The sequence below is a fragment of the Zonotrichia albicollis genome, chromosome 2 (assembly GCF_047830755.1).
Source record: "Zonotrichia albicollis isolate bZonAlb1 chromosome 2, bZonAlb1.hap1, whole genome shotgun sequence".
Taxonomy (NCBI): Eukaryota; Metazoa; Chordata; class Aves; order Passeriformes; family Passerellidae; genus Zonotrichia; species Zonotrichia albicollis.
In genome coordinates, this window is record NC_133820.1 from 62,105,843 (window position 1) to 62,126,181 (window position 20,339).

The following is a 20,339-nucleotide window of genomic DNA, read 5'->3' on the forward strand; positions in this document are numbered from 1 at the left end:
TGAGGATTAGATAAATGTCGGTAACTGCAGGTGCAATGAACATAAAATGCTGCGAATTTACAGTATTGAAGGCAAGCCAGGCCCATCTGATAGCTTTCTGTGATAACTGATTGTCTAGAAAAACAAAATATGATAAATGTAATCAACTCTATTTTCAGTAAGACCCTTGAAATGGTGGCACATGGAGAGTTACTGTTTCAGTGAAGAAGGAGAATGTTCAGCAGTATCTAGGAAATTGCTAAAGCAAGTGTCATAGTGAGTTGTGCTGAAAGTAGAAGCATCAGTCTCAAAGGGCAGTTCACAGCTGAACTTCTTAATGTGTTTTAACTCTCATGCCTTGGCACAGGCTAGGACTTCACTACTTAGAGCATGTGCTAAAATTGAGGATACAGTGCCAGTGCAAAGGATAATCAAAATAATAAACAGATGGAGAAGAAAGACTCAAATTTTTTTTTTTCTGTAAGAAGAGAACTTGCTGATCACAGCATGACCATCAGATGCAAATATAATCCAACTGTGACAAAGACACATTTGTTTCTGGTCTGTATCAGGTGATTTTTCCAGCAGAGATGAGGAATTACTAGAACATGGCTTATTTACCTGAGCAAGAACACTAGGAGAGAATATACTTCATATCTATAAATAGATCAGTGGTAAAAACAAGTGAAAGGAAATAACTAAGTGCGGGGAAAGTTTTGCTGCAAGAACAAGGGTTTGGACTGACCATGAATAAATTCAGCCTGAAAGGGGAAAAAGAAAACCATTTGTGAAGTGTCATTTTCTAGACATCTTCCAGAGAGAGTAGTATGAACAAAATAGCTAGCTTGCGTTAAAGCAGATCTGGATCATGTTATGAATAGGATTGTGTTGTATATTGCCCACAGAAGCACTGGTTTGAATCTGATACCATTGAGGCTCTTCCTAATTTTATAATCCATTTTCCTAATTCTTGCCAGATAGTAGACACAGGATCATAAATATAGTAATGATTTTTTTTTCAGCGAGATATTTTTTGTATTTCTGTTAAAATTCCCTGCAAGTGTGAACTTTTCTAACATGGTAATATCACTTATCATTGCCTCCTCTTTACTGTATCATTTTAAAAAGCATTTGCAGTGTCTTACTCAGAATGTCTCATGCTTTTATGTGACGTCCATTGTTGGGTCCACAATGAAAATATCATCTTGTAGGAACATAGGAAGATTGACAACAGGAGTAACTCCTGGTCTGCAATAAATTGGGCTTGTGAAAGGCCTCTGCTTTCATTCCTGTTTCTCTCCTGCAGCACAGAGTTATCCCTGAAAGGAGGGATTATAGAGGCAGTACTTTCAGAGTAGCAATAACCTTTATATATATCTACATATAAAGTATATACATATATATGAAGTATACCGAATATGTCCAGTGCCTCATTTGATAATAAACATCTAATGCATCATATGTACTTGACTGTAAATTGTATCCCAATATTCTTATTTTATGTTTCAAATTAGGTATGTAAAATCCCTGATGTTTCTTCAGTATTTCCAACATCTCTGCTTTCTTCCATCTCAGAAGTATGAGGAAAGTGGATTTTGACTGCTATGGATGGAGCCTTGCTTTTTTCCCAGTACTCATTTCTACAGAGATTGTTTTTCCTCCCAGTAAGGCAGTAAGGACTTGTGTGTGTGTCTCCTGCAGAGTATCTTAGCTCTTTTCTAAGAGTGTTCCTGTATAAAAGAGCTTCCAGTGAAAAGTTCAGTTAATGCAGTGCAATTTCTTACAATTACCCCCCTCCTTCCTTCCTGCCTTTCATACTCCTTCCCTTAGTCTCAGCAAGTCTTAGCCTCCTGCCTTCCTCCCTTAGACTCAGCAAAACCACCTGGCTCTTCGAGCCCTTCACACCCTAATTCAGGCCAACAATTTGCTTTTCATTAGTGTTTGGGCAACTGGTTAATTGCTGCAGTGCCCCCTGCTCTTCCTTCTCTAGCATCGTTGATTGAATCATGGTTCCACATAAACTGTATAATCTGTGAATTTCTTAATATCTAAAGTGTCATCCTGATTTAATGTATGCTCTCTTAGACCCATTTTTTCCCAATACCCTTTGTACTACATACTTGTTGAAGGCTGTGTTGGCAAAGCCGTGGCTACTGAAAGCCTTTGTCTCTAGGATAAAATGTCTGGCCGGCTCTTGCTGCACCATATGGGATGTCTCCAAGTCAAAGATTATTTTCATATTTGATTTTGACAAAAAAATACAAATTTCTGTACTATGGTTCATAGCCTGAAATGGTTTGGGTTGATTTTGGATAAAGTTAACCTGGAAGCTGCTCTGCAGGATCCCACCTGCTATAATCTAGCTGTCCATCACCTTCTGGTCCATGGGTTACTGAGATATTGGGTCAATAGATCTGCTGTTTGCTAAAGTACTTGTAGGTACTGTGTCTGGAAATTCACCAGCTACACATTGTATTACTGGTACACCTAATCTCCTTTTCCATCTAACAAGCCTGGAGTATATGGAAGTCATAATAATTAAAGAGAGTATGTAAAAAAAATTGAGGCACTGGATTTATGTCTCTTCCTGTTCCTCTGCACTTTAGCCTGAGGTGTTGCTCTTCATTCTTATGTCTGAGAGTGGGACTGTAACAAACACTGACCTCTCTTACAAAAGCCTCTGTGGCTCTGAAAGTGTTTAGATGGATGTCTTCATAGAAGTCTGTTGTAAGTTTTTGCTCTACCTGCATAACTCTTTGGTCAGTTTACTTAGAAACAATGATCTATACAAATTCTTTCCTTTGAACTGCCTTCCTTTAAAACAGGCAATATTTAAATGACAGGCATCTGTCTCATGATTAGATATTGACCTAATTACCATGTTCTACATGGCCTCCTGAAAACTGCTGAGATACCTGCCCTCATGGTAACTGAAGCAGAGCAGTGCTACTTTCTGGAATTTCTGTATCTCAGCAAAGGAGGATGAATCTTGCTGCTACAAGATTTATATGAACTCATATTTTTGTTGTTCTAGTGTGGTTCAATATTAAAACTGGGATTTCTCCCAAAAGATGTTTTCTTTAAATAATTGAAAATATTACTTTATTTTGATATAGTATATTTTCATGCTGCAGTATACTGGCAGAATTTCCATGGTAATACAGAAATAAAGGCCAATCTTAGACAAATTGCTTAAAAAGTATACCTGAAGCTCTGAGTTAATTGATGAGTTAAGATTTTAATGTGTCCATATATTTTTGTATCTGTATTTAAAATAGCTGGGGGGTGAAAAAGTATTTAGTCATATCTGAAATGAGTAGGAATGAAAATAGAAATGCATTTCATTTTTTGTATTCCTAGCCCAGTGATGATTCTCATTCATGTATACAAGTGTCTTGTCATCACTGGCTTTATACTTTGTTATAGAGCAATTTGAAGTTTAGTACTGCACTTTGAAATAGTAGACAAAAGATTAAATTTATTGGTTTCCCCTTGTGCCTGTTCCTTCAACAGAGTAATTTTTTTTGAACAGTGTCAGTGTTAGCCAAAGGGAAAATAATATTTTGTAGGTTTCCTATGTAAAGAAGCCCCAGTATCAAAGAGGGACAACTGCTTTATCTCCAAAAGAAAATGAGTGCACTGTCAGAGAGCAGTGAAATGTGTTAAGTTGCACTTTAAAAAAGAACACGTGCGAGGCCCTCAGGAGTGCTCATTGTGCTGTTCGAGTAAAGTCTAAACTTTAAATGTGCTAAGAATGTTTAAAATTTATGGAGTTGACAGAATATTTATGCATACCTCAGTCTGTTAATGTGATGTTAATTCTGATTAGCAAGTGTCTAGTACTGTGGTGAGAGCACAGAGGCCGAAACAAGGATTGCTGAAAGAGCAGTAGCTAATTTGCATTTTCAACTATGTGTTAACCAGCGCACGCCCTTTTCTGTGTGGCTCAGTAAGCAATCACTCTAACAACACACCTCCTTTTCTTTTGCTGTATTCTTTTAAAATTTATTTTATTTCCCTAAGGACTGGATAAAAGCAGCTTTAGGTGTTTCACTGTGATCTTTTTCTTCATTGCTACGGCTGAGATTGCAGTACATTGATGTAGTAAACCCCGCTTATCCTGCATTGCTTCATAAAAAAGTATGGGATGTGGTTTGAAAAGGGAAACAGCTGCAGCTGATATTTTTATATCAATTTTTAACATTCAGCCTCTTATCAACAACATTTAAACATTTCCTCACTATTATGTTATCCAGACAAGATTCTTTGTTTAAAAACAGGTGAAATAGTTTAATTTCAACAGGTAATCAACAATATGAAGATTTTGTTTATTGAGTAAGAATGAAATATTTAATGTTAAATACTTTTAGTTTGATGCAGTTATCTGTTCTACAGGAGTCTAGCTTTTACTGGAAATGGCGATTCTTACTCTGTTTGCTGACTACAAGAGTAAAGCAGGAAAACTTCTATGTGTACACTTTTGAGTTAACACTCATCTCTGCAGTAAAGCAATTTTATACCTACCATTAAACATGCATTTAGAAACAGCCATAAAGGGACTTACTCATACCTCAAAAGTGTATTCTCATGGTTTCAGCACGCTTTGGATGAGATTGTAAATATATTTCCTAAATCAAAGTAGGTATAAATTGAATCTAGTTTAATCTGTGACTGCAGTATAGTCAAAAGCTTGTTGAAAAAATGGATAAATGCTCATAAATCATCCTTGCTGCTGAAGAAATGCAAAGATTCAAAGTTTGTTTCCAGTCTAAAACTGAATGCCCAATTTTGTCTTTCATCTCTTCATTCATGTTGTTGCTCAAATTTAAAAAACTGGTACCCCAAGAATTTCACTTCTCGTAATGATGCATTTTCCCCACCTTTCCTTGCACTGGAATTTATCTTTCCTCTTCTGAATTTTGATTTGAATAGCTCCTCTTTATCTTCTTGGTGGCTGCTGAGGAGTGTAGTGATTCCTCAAAATAAATATGCCTGACTAAAGTCTGCCTCCTCCAGTGACTGTATCCTCACTGACGAGATGTCAGCATGCTGAGTAACTTGAATTCAGCTTGAATTCCTCCTATGGTTTCCCAGATCCTCCTTTCATAGCTTAGCTTAGTGGAAGCAGTAACATTAAGGAAGAATTGCAGCTAGTAATAACCATTGTAATAATTAAAACTTGTCAGTTAGCCCTGTGGTTCACTGTGCTGGTGCAAAGACGGACAGACTGCTGAGGCATCCAGACCACCAATTACGAGTCATTCAGTTCTGCTTGACTTGTCCATCTGCAGGGTCCTATGATTCATCTTGTCAGCCTTTCAGGGGCTGCTGCTGGTGTAAAGCTTCTGGAGTGAAAAAGTCTTACTTAGATCCTCTTGGTTTTCCTGAGTCCTTTCATAATTTTGATTCATTCTTATATATTGTTCAAGACACACAGTCAGAACTTCATGCATTCACAAAACTACCTGTGCAGAAGCCACTAGGGCAAAAGAAGTGGCACACACATAATAAATGTTTACCATTTGAGAAGCCTAGACTATCCTGTCTTGCCTCCAGTTGCCAGTCCAAAAGACAAGGTTTTCCGGAGGTCTTGAGTTGTGCAGATACCTTGATAGGCCAGACCATCCCAAATGGTACTGGGATGGCTCTGTTTGAGCAACTGAATTTTAGGTCACACATGGACATAAACCCTTCTCACTACTAATGCCATGTGTCAAGGTTGGGAGCTGCTTTCTTCTTCATAGGGGTGGGGTTCAGTGGCTGGAGCAGGTATCTGCTGCCACTTGTGTTGTGGAACTCCCATGACATTTGCACTGGCTCAGAGATCTGCAGATGATGCATGCTCTTTTGTAGCAGCAGGTCCTGGTTAGGCAGGTTCTCTGTGGGATCTAAGTTGACACAAAAGCCACTCCAAAAGTCACTGGATTAATTTACTGTACAGTTTCAGTGAGTTTGCAATTGAGCATTCCTTTTAAAAGTGTGTGATTGAAATCACTTCAGTCATTTCTATTACATGTGCCCAGGCCAGATCATTTCAGGCAGGTTTCACACAAGGAGATAAGCCTTTAGTGCTTACTTTTTATCATGTATGCATAGAAACATAGCTGAATCTGACAGAAACAGTTTCAGACTGACTGGAAAAAGAAGGAAGAATTGTATATTCACATCTAGTCAAATTGTAATCTAAACAGTTGTCTGAAAATTGAAACTGGTACCTTCAATTTATATTGCTTATCCTGATGTGCTGCTTTCTGCATCCATCTAGAGGGTTGAATAGGACATTCCATCTTATTTGATAGCCTGTTGTCATTGATGCATAGTTCTAATCTCAGAATGGTTAAATTTAGTGTCCAAGCTTATAGCAAACACAGGTTATCATGTAAGTGATAGAACAGGATTTGGGCGTGAACAATCCAAATGTTTGGTTTAAAAAGAATTTTGCAGCAATTGCTTCTAGCAAGTCTTTTTCATTCTGGTTTTCATTTGCCTATATCATACCACAGAGCTCTGTTCTGATATATTGGTTCCATATATGATGACAAAATTTGCGATTCCTATGACAACTATGTTGAGCTGAATGCCTTCATATTACTCATTGTGCCCTCCACTGATGGAGACTTCCACTTCCTTTACTGTTGATATCCACTGGTTGTTTTTTTCTCACAGAGGAACTCAAAGTAGGAAAAGCTATCCGCTATCACATTTATCTGGAAATACCTTCTGAAGCCATTTGATGTACCTGGGCACTGCAGTATTGGTCTGTTGTGAAACTGATTAAGGATCTTTCATTATATATTTGCAACCATGGAACTGATATCTGAGTGCTGAAAAGAAAGAGAATCTAGTTTACCTTCTAGAAACGTTTCTTGTGATGCACATCAAATAATTCTGTAGCAGTTGCTTAATATTTTCTCCCAGAGGGAGCTACCTTTCTCCTGCTCTAGCCTCTTTGAAGTGACTTTTCTTGTGAATAAATTGGATGAGATCCCCATGATATGCTCTGGAGACCAACTTTTCTTGTAGTTCACTCTTCTGCTGAGCCCACACTGTTCATGCACTTAACTGTGCCGAACTTGGTAATTGCACCTTTCACCCACTCTGTAGTTTCTGAGTCACTGCTTTAAGTCTCCCAGGAGCACCATATGCTCACTTTGTACAGTGAACTGACTGACTCCTTTGGTTTTACAATAACATAACCTCTACTGCTTCTGGAGGGGGTAACAAAGTGCAAATGAAGTGGCCATGCTGGAACAGCATCCCCAGTGTGGCTACCTGTGCCAGCCTTTTTGAATGCTGCTGAGGTCAGGTTCTGTCCTGATCTCCACTCCTATTCCTGCACCTTCTTTAAAAATTTGGTTAAAGGCTTATCTGCAAACACTGATACAGAATGCCGGGGGAGAATAAAACTCACGAAAGATCACAGCATATGTGAAATTGTAGCCCAAGGAGCTTCTTAGTAATTTTTCTCATTCATTTTTCTAAAGTAATTAATCTATTCCTAAATATTTTTCACTTTAATGTACCACTTGACCTGTTCATCAGTTCACTTAGAAGCGAACAGCCATGTACAAATATACGGCTTATATTTGTATAATTCACTCTTTCAGTGGTGTTTGAATCTGACTGTAGGTTAATGCATCATCTGTTCATGAAATTACATGGATTTGATCAGCCTCTGGTAAATTTTTCCATGTTTGGTTGATATGAATATTGCATAAAGCTAGAGCACAGTGAAATCCTGGGGCACTAGATGCTTCTACACTGGTATTGCTGCCCTGCCCATGTAGGGGGAAATTCTTTCCATCCTTTCCCTCATAACAAAATCCCAAAGACAGCATATGCTAAATCTGTTCTGCCAGATTCTGGTGTTTTTTCCTACAATCGGTGTGTTCAAAATTCAGCCATTATCCAGTAAATCCTGCTGTCTGCTTTTATGATAGGCCAGATTGGAGCCTCAGAAATACCTCATGTTCATGCAATTATTTATTACTCCAGTAAGCTTTTTTCCATGGTTTGGAGATATTTTTACTGCTTCTGTGGTTGATGGTCTGGACTCAAACACTTTGCCATATTCTTGCAGTCTAATTTCTTTTGAGACTGATTAGGGAAAAGCCACTAGCCATTCGTCTCTAGTTGAACTTCTGGAGCTTTTAGGGCAGCACATTCATGCAACTCAGGAATAATTTCTGACTGCCAGTCTGACTTTCCCAACTCTACAAACATGGATTTTCCAAATCCAGTATCATTTGATGTTCTTGTAATAATAGCACGACAGCGATTTCTTTTTGTCTATCTTTTGGGAGCTTTAAGTCACACTCAAAATGTTGTAATACCTCTCCAGGAGCAGTTGGGTCAATTTATTTTTAATCTAGTGGTGTGCCCAGGATAAGATTCAGGGTTAATTATTAACACCAGAGCATCTGTTCTGGGTGCTTTAAGTGCAGGGATGGTGGTAATGAGTAACCTGATTTCTGTATCCTATAATATTCCTACCAAGCTATAGGCTTTCTTCCAAGCTGGGTTTTTGGTTTAGCTAGTTAGATTAGGTCCAGCAAGCTGAAAATTTTTTGTCATTTCATTATCTGTTGGGGGACACATGATGATGGACTTTAGTCTTATTTGTGTTTACCTCTATCTCTCTCCAAGAAAAGTTTTCTTTCTAACACACTACCGTGGTTTTTTAAGCTTCTGCTAGCAGCTGACTTTTCAAAGCAATTTTCTTCACATGCTTCCTCTAAACCATTAGAAGTACATTATTTCTCCCTGTGAAACACCTGGTTTAGCAAATTTAGAGAGGTGTGTTGAGGGGCCAAATATGAACAGATGAATATTGGCCTTCCTTATATGCATCTACCAAAGAAACATGCTTGATATTAGACACCTCTTCCAGAATTTTTACCCTTAAATATATGGGAGACATTTGTCTTTTATGTTTATTTCTTATTTTGATTCTGTATTTAACTAAAAGTAGTTTCATGTTTTAAGACTGATGTCGCTAAAGATTATGTGTACTACTTTGGTTGTCCTCCGCACTATTGCTTTGGAGGGCAATAGTCTTCTCATTTGGCTTCTGCCTTAGCACAAGGAAGAGGCATGAATTCTGTGGCTCGGCCTTCTAAAGCTGTGTTCTGTAGTTTGACAGCTTCTGTGGGCACTCCTCTTCTTCCTGCTGGTTTTGCTCTTCCCTCTTTCCATCCAGTTTGTACAAACCTTCGTGAAACTGCAGGTTTGAAGTCATAATGGATGCCTTCTCCTTGACAGCGCTATTACAAAAATTGGGAGTTCAGGTTTTTAGCATTCATTTACGTTCAGTGCTCTGACTGGGCATTGCTTTATCACTTTAGTATATTCTATGTATGTTTTTGATATAACAGTTTTATGTGAGTTTTGTGATAGTTTTATATGCTTAACATTTTTTCTCACTGCTGATTCTAGTATCATTCTTTCCAACCAGAATGTGGCTTAAAATCCACTAATGTTCCATTCCTTTTCCTGGGTAATGGTGTATTCAGTTGTCATAATTGTTACCATCATTCCCATTATGAGTTTCTCCAAAGTCATGGTGCTTTTTTTATCCTCCTTGTTCAAGTGTCTGACAAATATCAGCTCCTGCAAAGTGGTGCTGTCTTGGTTTGTGCTGTTCACTACAGCTTGTGCAGTTCTGTGTGCTTGCTTTTCTGGATTAGAACTCAGTTCTTCATGTGTTTTCCCTTGTATCTGTATTTTTTATACTTGGATATGATCATGATGATTGGAGCCTGGCCTTTCTTGCAAGAGGTTGACGTTGTGGTAGAGGACTTTGCAGGTCATTCTCAGTACTGGAGCTTTTGTATGTTTATGTTTCTCCAGCATGCCCAAAGCAATTTTGATGGCAATGATTTTATCTTGGTCTTCCCCTAAATACTGCCTGAGCATTGTGTCCCAGATTTCAAGTCTTTTATCAGTGACTACTTTAGTTCTCTCCAGTACTGCAAGATTGTCTCTAAATCACTCAAGAGTACTGCTTTGTACTTTTATCTTCTTTTTGTACTCTGTTTAAGAATCTCTCATATCTTTAATATTCACGTGGGTCACAACATTCCTTGAACTATTTTGGTGCAGTTCCGTAATTAATCTTTTCTGTCAGAGGTAAAGGAAAATGATTAAACACATCAAGTGTCTCCGAAGCACTTGTTGTCAGAAATAAAGCTATTTTTATCTTGTCTCCCATTGCTTCACAAAGTCAAATGCTACTTAATTCTTTTCCAGATGATCTTTATATTTTCAGAGACTGTTTGCATCTCATGAGACTTGAAACTGCTTTCCCAGCCCACTTGTCTCTCGGTGCTTTAGTTTATTTGGACAGGATGTCGACTCCAGTGGTTGTGCCAGCCTGTGTGGTGAGTGGAGTGGAACAGGCACTTTTTTATCTTGATGGCTCATCTGGGCATTAAAAATGGCTTGAGTGAGTTGTGGCCCAGAGGTGTCCCTACCTGAGGAAGTGCTTCAGATGCAGGTGATGGCAAAAATGGGTGAGATGAGTCCCTGCCAAAGGGTGTGCCCTGTGTGTGCACAGCCTCTGATGGTACTGGTGGGGTTTGCAGAGTGCTCTGTGCAGTCCGGCTGCCTTGTCTCTGGCTGCCATGCCACAGGGTGCTGGCCCAGTGGGTGGCCTTTTCAAAGCAAGGTAAGCCTGAGAGAGCTTTAACTCAGGGCTTGTGCCATGACGTCTCGGCTTTCTGGACTTCAATGGAGAAGTTGCCTGCAGCAGCTGCCTGACACAGTGGGATCAAGGGGTTTTTGTTTCCTTCCATCACACTGTGGTCACTGTGTCTCCCTGCTGCATATCTAACTGATAATGGTCATTATTGCCTGCGCATACAGTGTGTGAAAGTAAAAGCCATCCAAGACTTTCATCTGCTCTAAAATTCAATAGCAAAGTGTAAAAATAACTCTTACTTGCCTTCTTATCCTTCAGGTTTGTTTTTTTCCCCTTCTGCTAATATTTTTGGAGTACCTGCAATGCATCTGGATGCCTGTGGCTTAGCTTCATGCTTTCAGGCTGCCTTCTCCCTTTCATTCTCATGGTAGCAAAGCACTGTTTTGCCTAGGATGAGGAAAAATGATGTTCTATCTAGCCACTGTGCCTTCAAAAAAGCCTTAATGCTTTTTTGGGTATTTTTTTCTGTAGAGGTGAGTATCACATTAAACAGAGGCACTTATTCTGGATTTAATACACTGGTCTACAGCTTGGGGTATCTAGTTTAATTTGTCTTTTTCTGTGCATGTTGTAATATCTCTGTTTCCAATTCTTAAAATAGGAATGATACTGTTTTGTGCCTAATGTGTGGCTGCCATAAATTCATTCATGTTCCAATGACCAGCACAATGTGAAAAACAGCTAATAGTTATTGAGAATGGAACTGGAACAAAGGGTGTAGTTCAGAGGTGTGATCAATACTTAGAGCTGTAATTCTAGCAAATGTTACATGGAGTGGTTGTAGACTGAAAAAAGTTCATTTGGTGTTCTATGTACCACTTACATAGCCTAATTCTATTGCAAAGTTGTTGAGATTGGTCAAAAATACTAAATTAATTGAAATTATCACCTGTGGTCATGTTGGCTAACAGATTGTAAAAGTGAAACTGGAACACTATATATTTGGGAAGGAATAATTGGAGAAACAGAGTAACTATATAATGAATATAAAAGTCCTGTGCTTTATATACGAAGATGTTATTTTACTAGTTTTGAAATATGGGAAGAACTGTAAGCAATTTCTACATACCTGTATCTGTTACCCAGTATTAAGAATATAGCTTGATGGTGAAACAGAATGTTTGCCCAAAGACTGTGTGCATAAAACTAACTTAGCATCTAAGGGTGAAACTTACATTGAATATGTCATCCTTTTGTTGCAGCTTTTGATTAAAATACTTAGTTTTGATGATACGGATGAAAAAGCACATTTTCTCCTTCCAGGTACAAGGCACATTGTGACTAATACATAGATTTTTCCCATGTCATTCAAATATTTATTTCCATTTCGGCAGGACTTTTGATGTAGAACTGAATAATGATATTTTTGGTGGAAGTATATTATCCCAGTTTCTACTAATCAAAACCCCTTTGTACACCTTTTTCAATTAACTCTTCTCTTTCTATTGCTAAATCATAGAATCATAGAATCATTTAACTTGGGAAATGTCATCCTGTCTGGGCAGCCTGTGGCAGGGCTTGACAACCCTTTCTTTCAGTGATGAAATTTTTCCCACTATGCAATCTAAACCTGCCCTGGTACGAGCTGAGACCATTTCCTCTTATCCTGTCATTTGTTACATGGGAGTAGAGACTGACCCCCACCTGGCTACACCCTCGTTTTAGGGCGTTGTAATGAATGATGGGTTCTCTCTGTCCCTCAGTTTCTCCAGGCTAAACAGCTCCCTCATTTGCTCCTCATCATACCTGGGCTCCAGACCCTTTTTGAGCTCCAAACTTGAGCTCTGTTGCCCTTCTGTGGACATGCTCCAGCACCTCAGTGTCCTTCTTGTAGTGAGGGGCCCAGAACTGTAACACAGGATTGGAGGTGTCCCCTCACCAGTGCCAAGTACAGTAACACTTTCCAATTCAGTTTCATTAATCCATAAATAGACAGTTAAAACAAGATAATTCATCTGAGCGTGAAGACCAAGGTGTTAGTGCAATTTATTTGTGAAATGAATGTTGTTATTACTGGTTCAGAAGACACAAAACTTAAAACTGAAAAAACTTGTTCTGGAGGAATGAACGCAAATTATGGAATTGTGATGTTCCAATTAAAATTCTTGATTTGCTCTTGTGAAGGCTGTGCATCGTGATGGATATAAATACAGAGAACTCACAGAATAATCCATATCAGTGCCAGATACAGGAAGATCTTAATGATCATGGATTTAGAGGAGTAGTCAGGCAAACAAATGTCTTCATATTACTACATTGTTGTCATGTAGTGATTCAGACTGTATAGGTCTGTCCTGCCATAGAGTGGACAATCTCTGACTCAGTAGGACTTGGTCAGATTATGAAGCTTGTGTGCCTGTGTTGAATTACTTCTGCTATCACTGCAGGAATTTGGTAGGACCTAGCCCATGCTATGACATTGCAGGGTTTGTTTTTATGCCTTGGAAATGTGTTTGACCTTTCCCAGGCTATTAGGTCTCCTGCATGGAAATGGCAGGTGTGACCTGAGTCTTTATTATTCTGGAGTGGCAACTAGTTGCTTGTGTTAAGGCAGCTGGTGGAACCAGAGATCTCCACTGGCTGTAGTAGGAGCTTGGGCTCACATGTGGACAGTGAAATATAAGGTGTCTTCAGCTCAAAAGGAATCTTACCCTAGAGAGAGGATTCATTTGCAAAAGATAATTTGCACCCTGCCTATGGGTGCAAATTATCATTTGATGAATTCTTTAATGCCTCAGATGTCTCTGTGGAGCTAAGAGATACTATTTAGGATTTTTTGGGAGACTCACAGCTTTCTGAAACTGTCTGGAATTTGGGCTGGAGTTCCAGTTGCCTCTGATGTATCTAAAACTGTATTAACCACCTAATTTTAGTTAAATGAATTCTGTTCCAGTTTCTGTATAGGCTCTCTGCTTTGTCACTGCTTCTTCCAGCTTTATTTCTATGCAGTTTTTGAATGCTTCATTAATCTACATCCACAGGGGACTTCAATGCACTGTTTTCTACGTTTAGCATTTTTTAAATGGAAATAATATAATTCTGCTTCATGCACACTCCAGAGGGCAGACATTTAAGTGAGCTTCTTCTTGCCACCTTTCATCTGCCTATGGAGTATGTTGTGTCTAAACTGAGTAACAGGTTTTGTCATCAGTGGAGAGAGATGGACTCGCAAAGAGTGACTCACACTTCATATCTTAGACAACAGTCTTCTCATCTTCTGTAGAGGCAGCCCAGGGGATTTAGAAAGTAAAGTTGAGTGAGATGATCCCACATTGCTACACTTCATCTTTTTTCATTGCAGTGAGAGAATAAACAGCACTTCACTATGCTTGTAGAGGGATAATCTATAGAATTCTCTTTCACCTTTCTTCATGGTAGATCCAAAGCTACTAAAATGCTGGAAGATCTCTCTCCACTGATGGGAAACAGGGAGGGCTGAGAGTTCTAGGAGCCACAGTCCCCAAGGTGTTCTGTAGCTGGGCAGCATACTTGCAAATGAAGATGACATAGATGAAATTATGTGTTTGAGAGTGTGCATGGTGGTATCTTAACATTTGAGATGGTAAACTGGAGATGAGTCACATCCAACAGAGGAAAAATATACATCCCCTTTGTAAGAAAATTTGGGTGTGCAAATTTGAGTTGCAAGTGGTCACAAATTTATTCTCAATGGCATTTTAAAAATCATATTTTAAGTGTTGGGTGTTGATCCTGATGTGTAGTGTCTTTGGTTCTTTCCTGAGCTTCGGTGTGAAGTAAAGTCCGTTCTTAGGTCAGCTCTCATTTTTGCCATGAGATTTTGAAGTTGTTACTATAGTTTCTCACGAGCGTCAAAACCCATTGTATTAATACAGACAGATGGTCAGGCTGCATCATGTTTATGGGAGCTATTGATGTATTATAAATGAGAGCATCTACATGGAAATCTACATCTCAGAGCTTGATTCAGATACATGCCCATAGGTGTGGGCTGTGATTCAGTTTCTTAGATTGTTCTCTTTGGCTTTTGGTGACCACTCTGAAAGGGTGTGGGTCTAGTCTCCTGAAGATCTGTGCAGTTGTTTTATGTACACCATGATGACTCAAAGGCAGCAGGTTCCTGTGTGGGGGCTGCTGAAATGAGCCTTGATTATTGATCTTGCCTTTAGTTGTCCTTTACTTCCAGTGGTTTTTCTCTCAGCAATAATAATTAAAACTCTGCTAGAGCAGTAAAATCATAGGATTTCTTGTTTTCCTGGGTAATTAACAATGTTGATGTCAAAAATTATATTCCTAATAATGCTGGCTACTGGAAGTGATTGTACTTCAAAGCTTAAATGGTATAAGTGTATGAAAAGGAAACTAAACAACAGCTATCAGTAAATTAATGATAAAATTTGCTAACATGCCAACTGCATGGAGTAGAATTCTAAGGCTTTCTATATGATTTATATTTTAGGGAAAACTAAAAATGCATGTGACATTTTGATATATGTTCATTTGATTGGCGACTCTGTATGGTGAGAGTGGAGGTTTGTGTCATCACAGCACTTATGAACAAATACTGAACGATGTGAGTCTCAAAATACAAATGTAAACTGTTAGTAGAGTTATTAGGTAGGTTTTATTCTAAGGAGTGGATCTCAGAATTACAGAATCACAGGATGTGTCAGGCAAGAAAGGACCACAGTGGTTCATCTGGTCCAGCCTCCCTGCTCAAGCAGGGTCATGATGGATCACATTACACAGAATTGAAACCAACAAATCTTGAATATCTCCAGTGAGAGGAACTCCACAGCCCCTTTGGGCAGCTTGTTCCAGTGCTTGTTGATCTCTACAGTAAAAAAGTTCTTTTTATTCAGGTGGAACTTCCTGTCCATCAGTTTCTGCCTGTTGCCTCTTGTCCTGTAGCTCAGCACTGCTGAGCAGAGCCTGGGTCCATTTTCTTGGCTCTCTTCTCTAGATACTTAAAGACACTGATGAGGTCCCACCTCAGTCATCTCTTCCCATGGCTGAACAGGCCCAGCTCCCTCAGCCTTTCCTTGTAAGAGAGATGCTCCAGTCCCTCGCTCATCCTTGCTCTTCTCCGCTGCACCAGGAGCTCTGTGTCTCTCTTGTCCTGAGGAGCCAGAACTGACACAGCACTCCAGATGTGCCTCACCAGGGCAGAGTAGAGGGACAGGATCAGCTCCCCCAACCTGCTGGCACTGCTCTTCCATCCTAATCCACCCTAGGACACCAATGCCCTTCTTGGCCACAAGGGCTCTGCTGGCTCAGGGGCACCTTCTTGTCCATTAGGACCCCCAGGTCCTTCTCTGCAGAGCTGCTTTCTAGGAATTTCCCCCAGCATGTCCTGGGACATAGGGTCATTTGGTGCAGCACCCTGTATTTGCTTTTCTGGAACTTCAGGCAGTTCTTTGCATCTCTCCAGCCTCTTGAAGTCCTTCCGCAGAGTTGCACAGAACCCTCTGTTGTATTGGTCACTTTCCCACCTTTGTGTTGTCAAATCTCATATTTTTACATTTTCAACAATGACATAGGAAAAAAGAAGACAATTTCTACTAATGTATAGATTACAAAAGATTGAATATGGATTCACAGGACAGTCAACATTCTCGTTGGCTGATAAGCTAGGCTCAAAAGAAAATATGTTTTAGATGGTGAAGGGCTCTGGAGAGATGGTAGTTTAGATGTGCATATGCTCACACTGTAATTCTGTGGCCACATGAGCAGAAATAGTATGGTAAATCATCTCTGGTTTTACTGCTGGCAAGACTGCCACTGCCACATTATATCCATTTCTGCTTCTGCAGTTGAAAGACAGATGATGACAAATTGGAAGAGAATCAGAGGAGAGCAGTGAGAGTGGTTAAAGAGCTTGAAGGTAATGCCTGAAGATAATACAAGACTTCAGGAACTTAACAGTTAGCTTTTAAAAGGAACATTGAGAGACTTATAACTGACTCTGTAAGATCTCAGGAAAGAAATTTGGTAACAAAATACGTTCTTATAGTAAAAGATAAAATTATACCAAGACAAGTGTTTAAATTCTGATGCTCGGTATAAGTAGTACATTTTAATGGATTAAATGGAATTATTGGAATGATTTTTCAGGACCTGTGGCAATTTTATTTTCACTAGACTTTCTGAAGTCCAGATAGATAGTTCTATATTCCTATATTGTGTGTTCTGATTCAAAGAGTAATAAGTTCAAAGGTATTTCTTTGTTTTGTATTGTTTCAGAGTTTTGGGCAATATTTTAAAGTTTTTTTTATATATCCATGAATCTGCAGATAAAGTGGTATTCCTATATAATGAAAACCTTTTCTGAAACATGTTTGGTTAAATGCATTTTCTTTTTTGTAAATTCTGGCAGTATGTCTGAACTCAATAATAGAAGTTAATAAAGCCAGAAGTGTGTTCAGTGCCTGTAATAGTATCTTATGGAAAACTGAGATGCTCTTTTCCCCAGCCAACTAGCAATTTCTGGTTGATCCATGGCATTAATATAGTATTAAGAGGTAATTTAGGTATTGTAAACTATTGATGAATTAATAACACTGAGCCCCTGTAATTGAGAATAATTGTAATGGATTTTTGGGTCCATTAATTACAGCCTTTCTTTTCAACAGGCCCATGCTAAGGTCTGGCACCTCTACAATGACCATTTCCGTCCGGCTCAAAGAGGAAAAGTGTCCATTGCCCTCAGCTCCCACTGGATAAAACCCCAGCGTATGACTGAAAAGAACATAAAAGAATGCCAAAAATCTCTTGATTTTGTGCTTGGCTGGTTTGCTAAGCCCATATTTATTGATGGTGACTATCCAGAGAGCATGAGGAGCAACCTCTCATCTCTATTGCCTGAATTCAGTGAGGCTGAGAAGAAGTATATCAAGGGAACAGCAGACTTTTTTGCTCTTTCTTTTGGAGCTACCCTGAGTTTCCAGCTTTTGGACTCCCACATGAAATTTCAGCAGTTGGAATCAATAAGCCTGAGGCAGCTCCTTTACTGGATAAACAGTGAATATAACAACCCCCAAATATTCATTGTGGAGAACAGCTGGTTCGTTTCTGGTACCACCAAGAAAGATGATGCCAAATATATTTACTATCTCAAAAAGTTCATTATGGAAACTTTAAAAGGTAGGATTTTGTATTAATACATGCTTTTAAAAATCATAATGCAGTATAGCCCACAGAGGTGTGTTAAGGTACCAGGCTGAAAACTGATTTTAGTCTTTAGCATTCATCTTAGCACTTATGAAATGAGATTTCAAATCCTTTCCTGGGTTTATTCTTTCCTTGAAGAACTCTCATATCTGCACATAGCATTTGGTGAGCCTGATGCTGCTGTTCTTGAAGACAGTAGGAAAATTTATACTGTCTTTGGCAGGAGGAACTGCAAGACATGTAAACTATATTCTGAGTGGCCTTAGGAGAATTTGCTGTATTATATATTAATAGCTGCTTTCCTTATCTGAATGCATATGTGCAAAACATAAGAATATATATATGGAAAGATGAATACTATGTAATAGGGATTCCCCTGATATTTTTTCCAAACAGTAAGGAAAATACACCACCGTAAATGAGACTTATTTGCTGTTTTCCTATTTCCTTCTGAAAAAACATTTTTTCAATCCTAGTACTTGCCAATAAGTTGTTGGGATTCCCATTTCCACTTTAATTGTCTTTTAATGTCTAAATTTACAATTTGTTAAGTGATTTACTTGTCTACAGTTTACTGTTCTTGGTTTAAATAGTATTATTGTATCTATTAATTCAGATGAAATAGACATTGTGTTACATTGCCATTTTCATATGGTGAATGAGAAAAAAATTGGTTTAATTTCATTCTCAGCAGTAATGAAGATGCAGAGGACTCCCAAATTGGTTTAATCTGCTACTCCAATAACGTAATTATTGCAAGTAAATTAAAAGGTGAATAAATACCTGAGCAAAATAGTAACTAACTGTTGCAAGTACAGTATCACTAGTTTGCATAAAGTCAGATGAAGAGTTCATCTTGGTGAAGAAGTCATAATCCGGTTACCTCAATTTCTGCTTAGATTTTAAATTGCTGGAAATACATACATGGATCTGTCTTTTAGTCACAGCTGACTGGAAGCAATCTCAATTTACAAAGTGTCTTTCCATTTATTGTATCACTCAATAAATAATAATAACAGCAACAACAGTACTAAAGACTTGTCAGAAGACACTGGCACTTGCCTAAACCTTTTATAGAAAAAAAACCCAAACAAACAAAGAAAGCAGAGACAGGCTGGATCTGCAGGAGGGACTTTGGTATCATTTAAATGGAAAGTATTGCACCCATATCTTCTGTTGTTAGAATCTGCAAAATCCGGTGTAAATACCAAAAGTTTCTATGCAGTACCTTGGGGACTTTAGTTGAGGAAGATCCAAAAAAGTCATCATGCTGGCTGTGAGCAGATTTGTTGGACGGCATTAAAAACCAAACATAAAGGCACAAACTTTCTCTCTGAGAATTGTAGATATGCCTATCCAGTGCAATGAAGCACTGTAATAGGAAGATTTTTGAGGTATTTACCATGAAATTCACTCCGGTGGTGAAGGGACAGTAAAACGACGCAGGAACTGTAGCACTGAGAAGCAAGGATGATTAATTCAGACACGGGTCCATATAGCTGGGATTTTGCTGCTTGCTAGATCTTGCCATCCAGTATCTGTGCCTGGCTGTGTGTATGCACTGGTTCAGACAGAACTGCTTATTTCTCCATCTGCTTTAGCAAATAAGTGTAGCCCAGTTGCTACCTGTAGAGCAAACCGGTAGAGCAAAACCCAGAGCAAACCTGTAGAGTAAAAAGAATTGGTGTTGAGAACCAGGTGTCCACACGGTATGTATTCCTGAGGCCCATTTCTGGATTAATTTTATCCCAGAGGAACCCAGGACATGCATTCTGAGCCCACTGTGTGATGTCAACTGAAGCATGATGAGGGAGATTTGCTCAAAAGTGTGCTCCTGATTTCCCTTGAATTGCTGATGTAGGTGTCCACTCTGATACTGCATGCTGTAGAGAAGCTCTGTACAGTTTTTTAAATTAATTTTTTTATTTTCCTTTGGGAAAGGATATTTATTTGGGATTCACAGCCCTCTTTGCTATTTTTGGTATTTCTCTTTTTTTTTTTTTTTTTTCTTTTTTTTTCTGGCACCATTTAGGGTTGATTAGAGTAAATAGAGCTGTAGTATAAAGTTGTTAAATATTAATTAGAGCCTTTAATTGGTTGGAGATATCTTCTCCCCTGTATGAGGATCTTACTTTGGGATCATATTCGTTTCCCTTCTCTGTCTCTGGTGCAACAAACAAATGGATTGTGCCTTGTAAAGCAGAGCGTGTTGCCTGGAAGGGCTCCTGTGGGTCATGTTGATTGGGAGAGGTCCGGTCATTGTCTGGGGAGTTATCAGGTCTGAATTCAGAGTCTTAAGCAGAAAAGGAATAGCCAGACCCATGACAGGCAGGACCAAGCTATTCTCAGGTGTGTCCAGAGGCAAAATATAGATCTTGGGCACCTTCCAGATGGAAGCATGGGCTGGGGGCTTCACACACCTCTTATTCAGGCACTGGGGTTGGAGAGCAGCTGAGCAGAGGGTTTTAAAGATCTTGTAGGTCTGATACTTACGGGTCTGCCATGTTTCCTT

The 20,339-nt window shown here is 39.0% G+C and overlaps 1 protein-coding gene across 2 annotated transcripts in view; it reads left to right on the forward strand.

The window, feature by feature from the left end:
• The window catches only part of KL (klotho), a 123,847-nt gene that overhangs the window by 81,878 nt on the left and 21,630 nt on the right, over nucleotides 1–20,339 (forward strand). For both annotated transcript variants that reach the window (XM_074535324.1, XM_005482610.4), the window contains exon 2: nucleotides 17,290–17,800. In XM_074535324.1, the coding sequence (XP_074391425.1) occupies nucleotides 17,290–17,800 (511 nt within the window). The remainder of the gene's footprint in view (nucleotides 1–17,289; nucleotides 17,801–20,339) is intronic.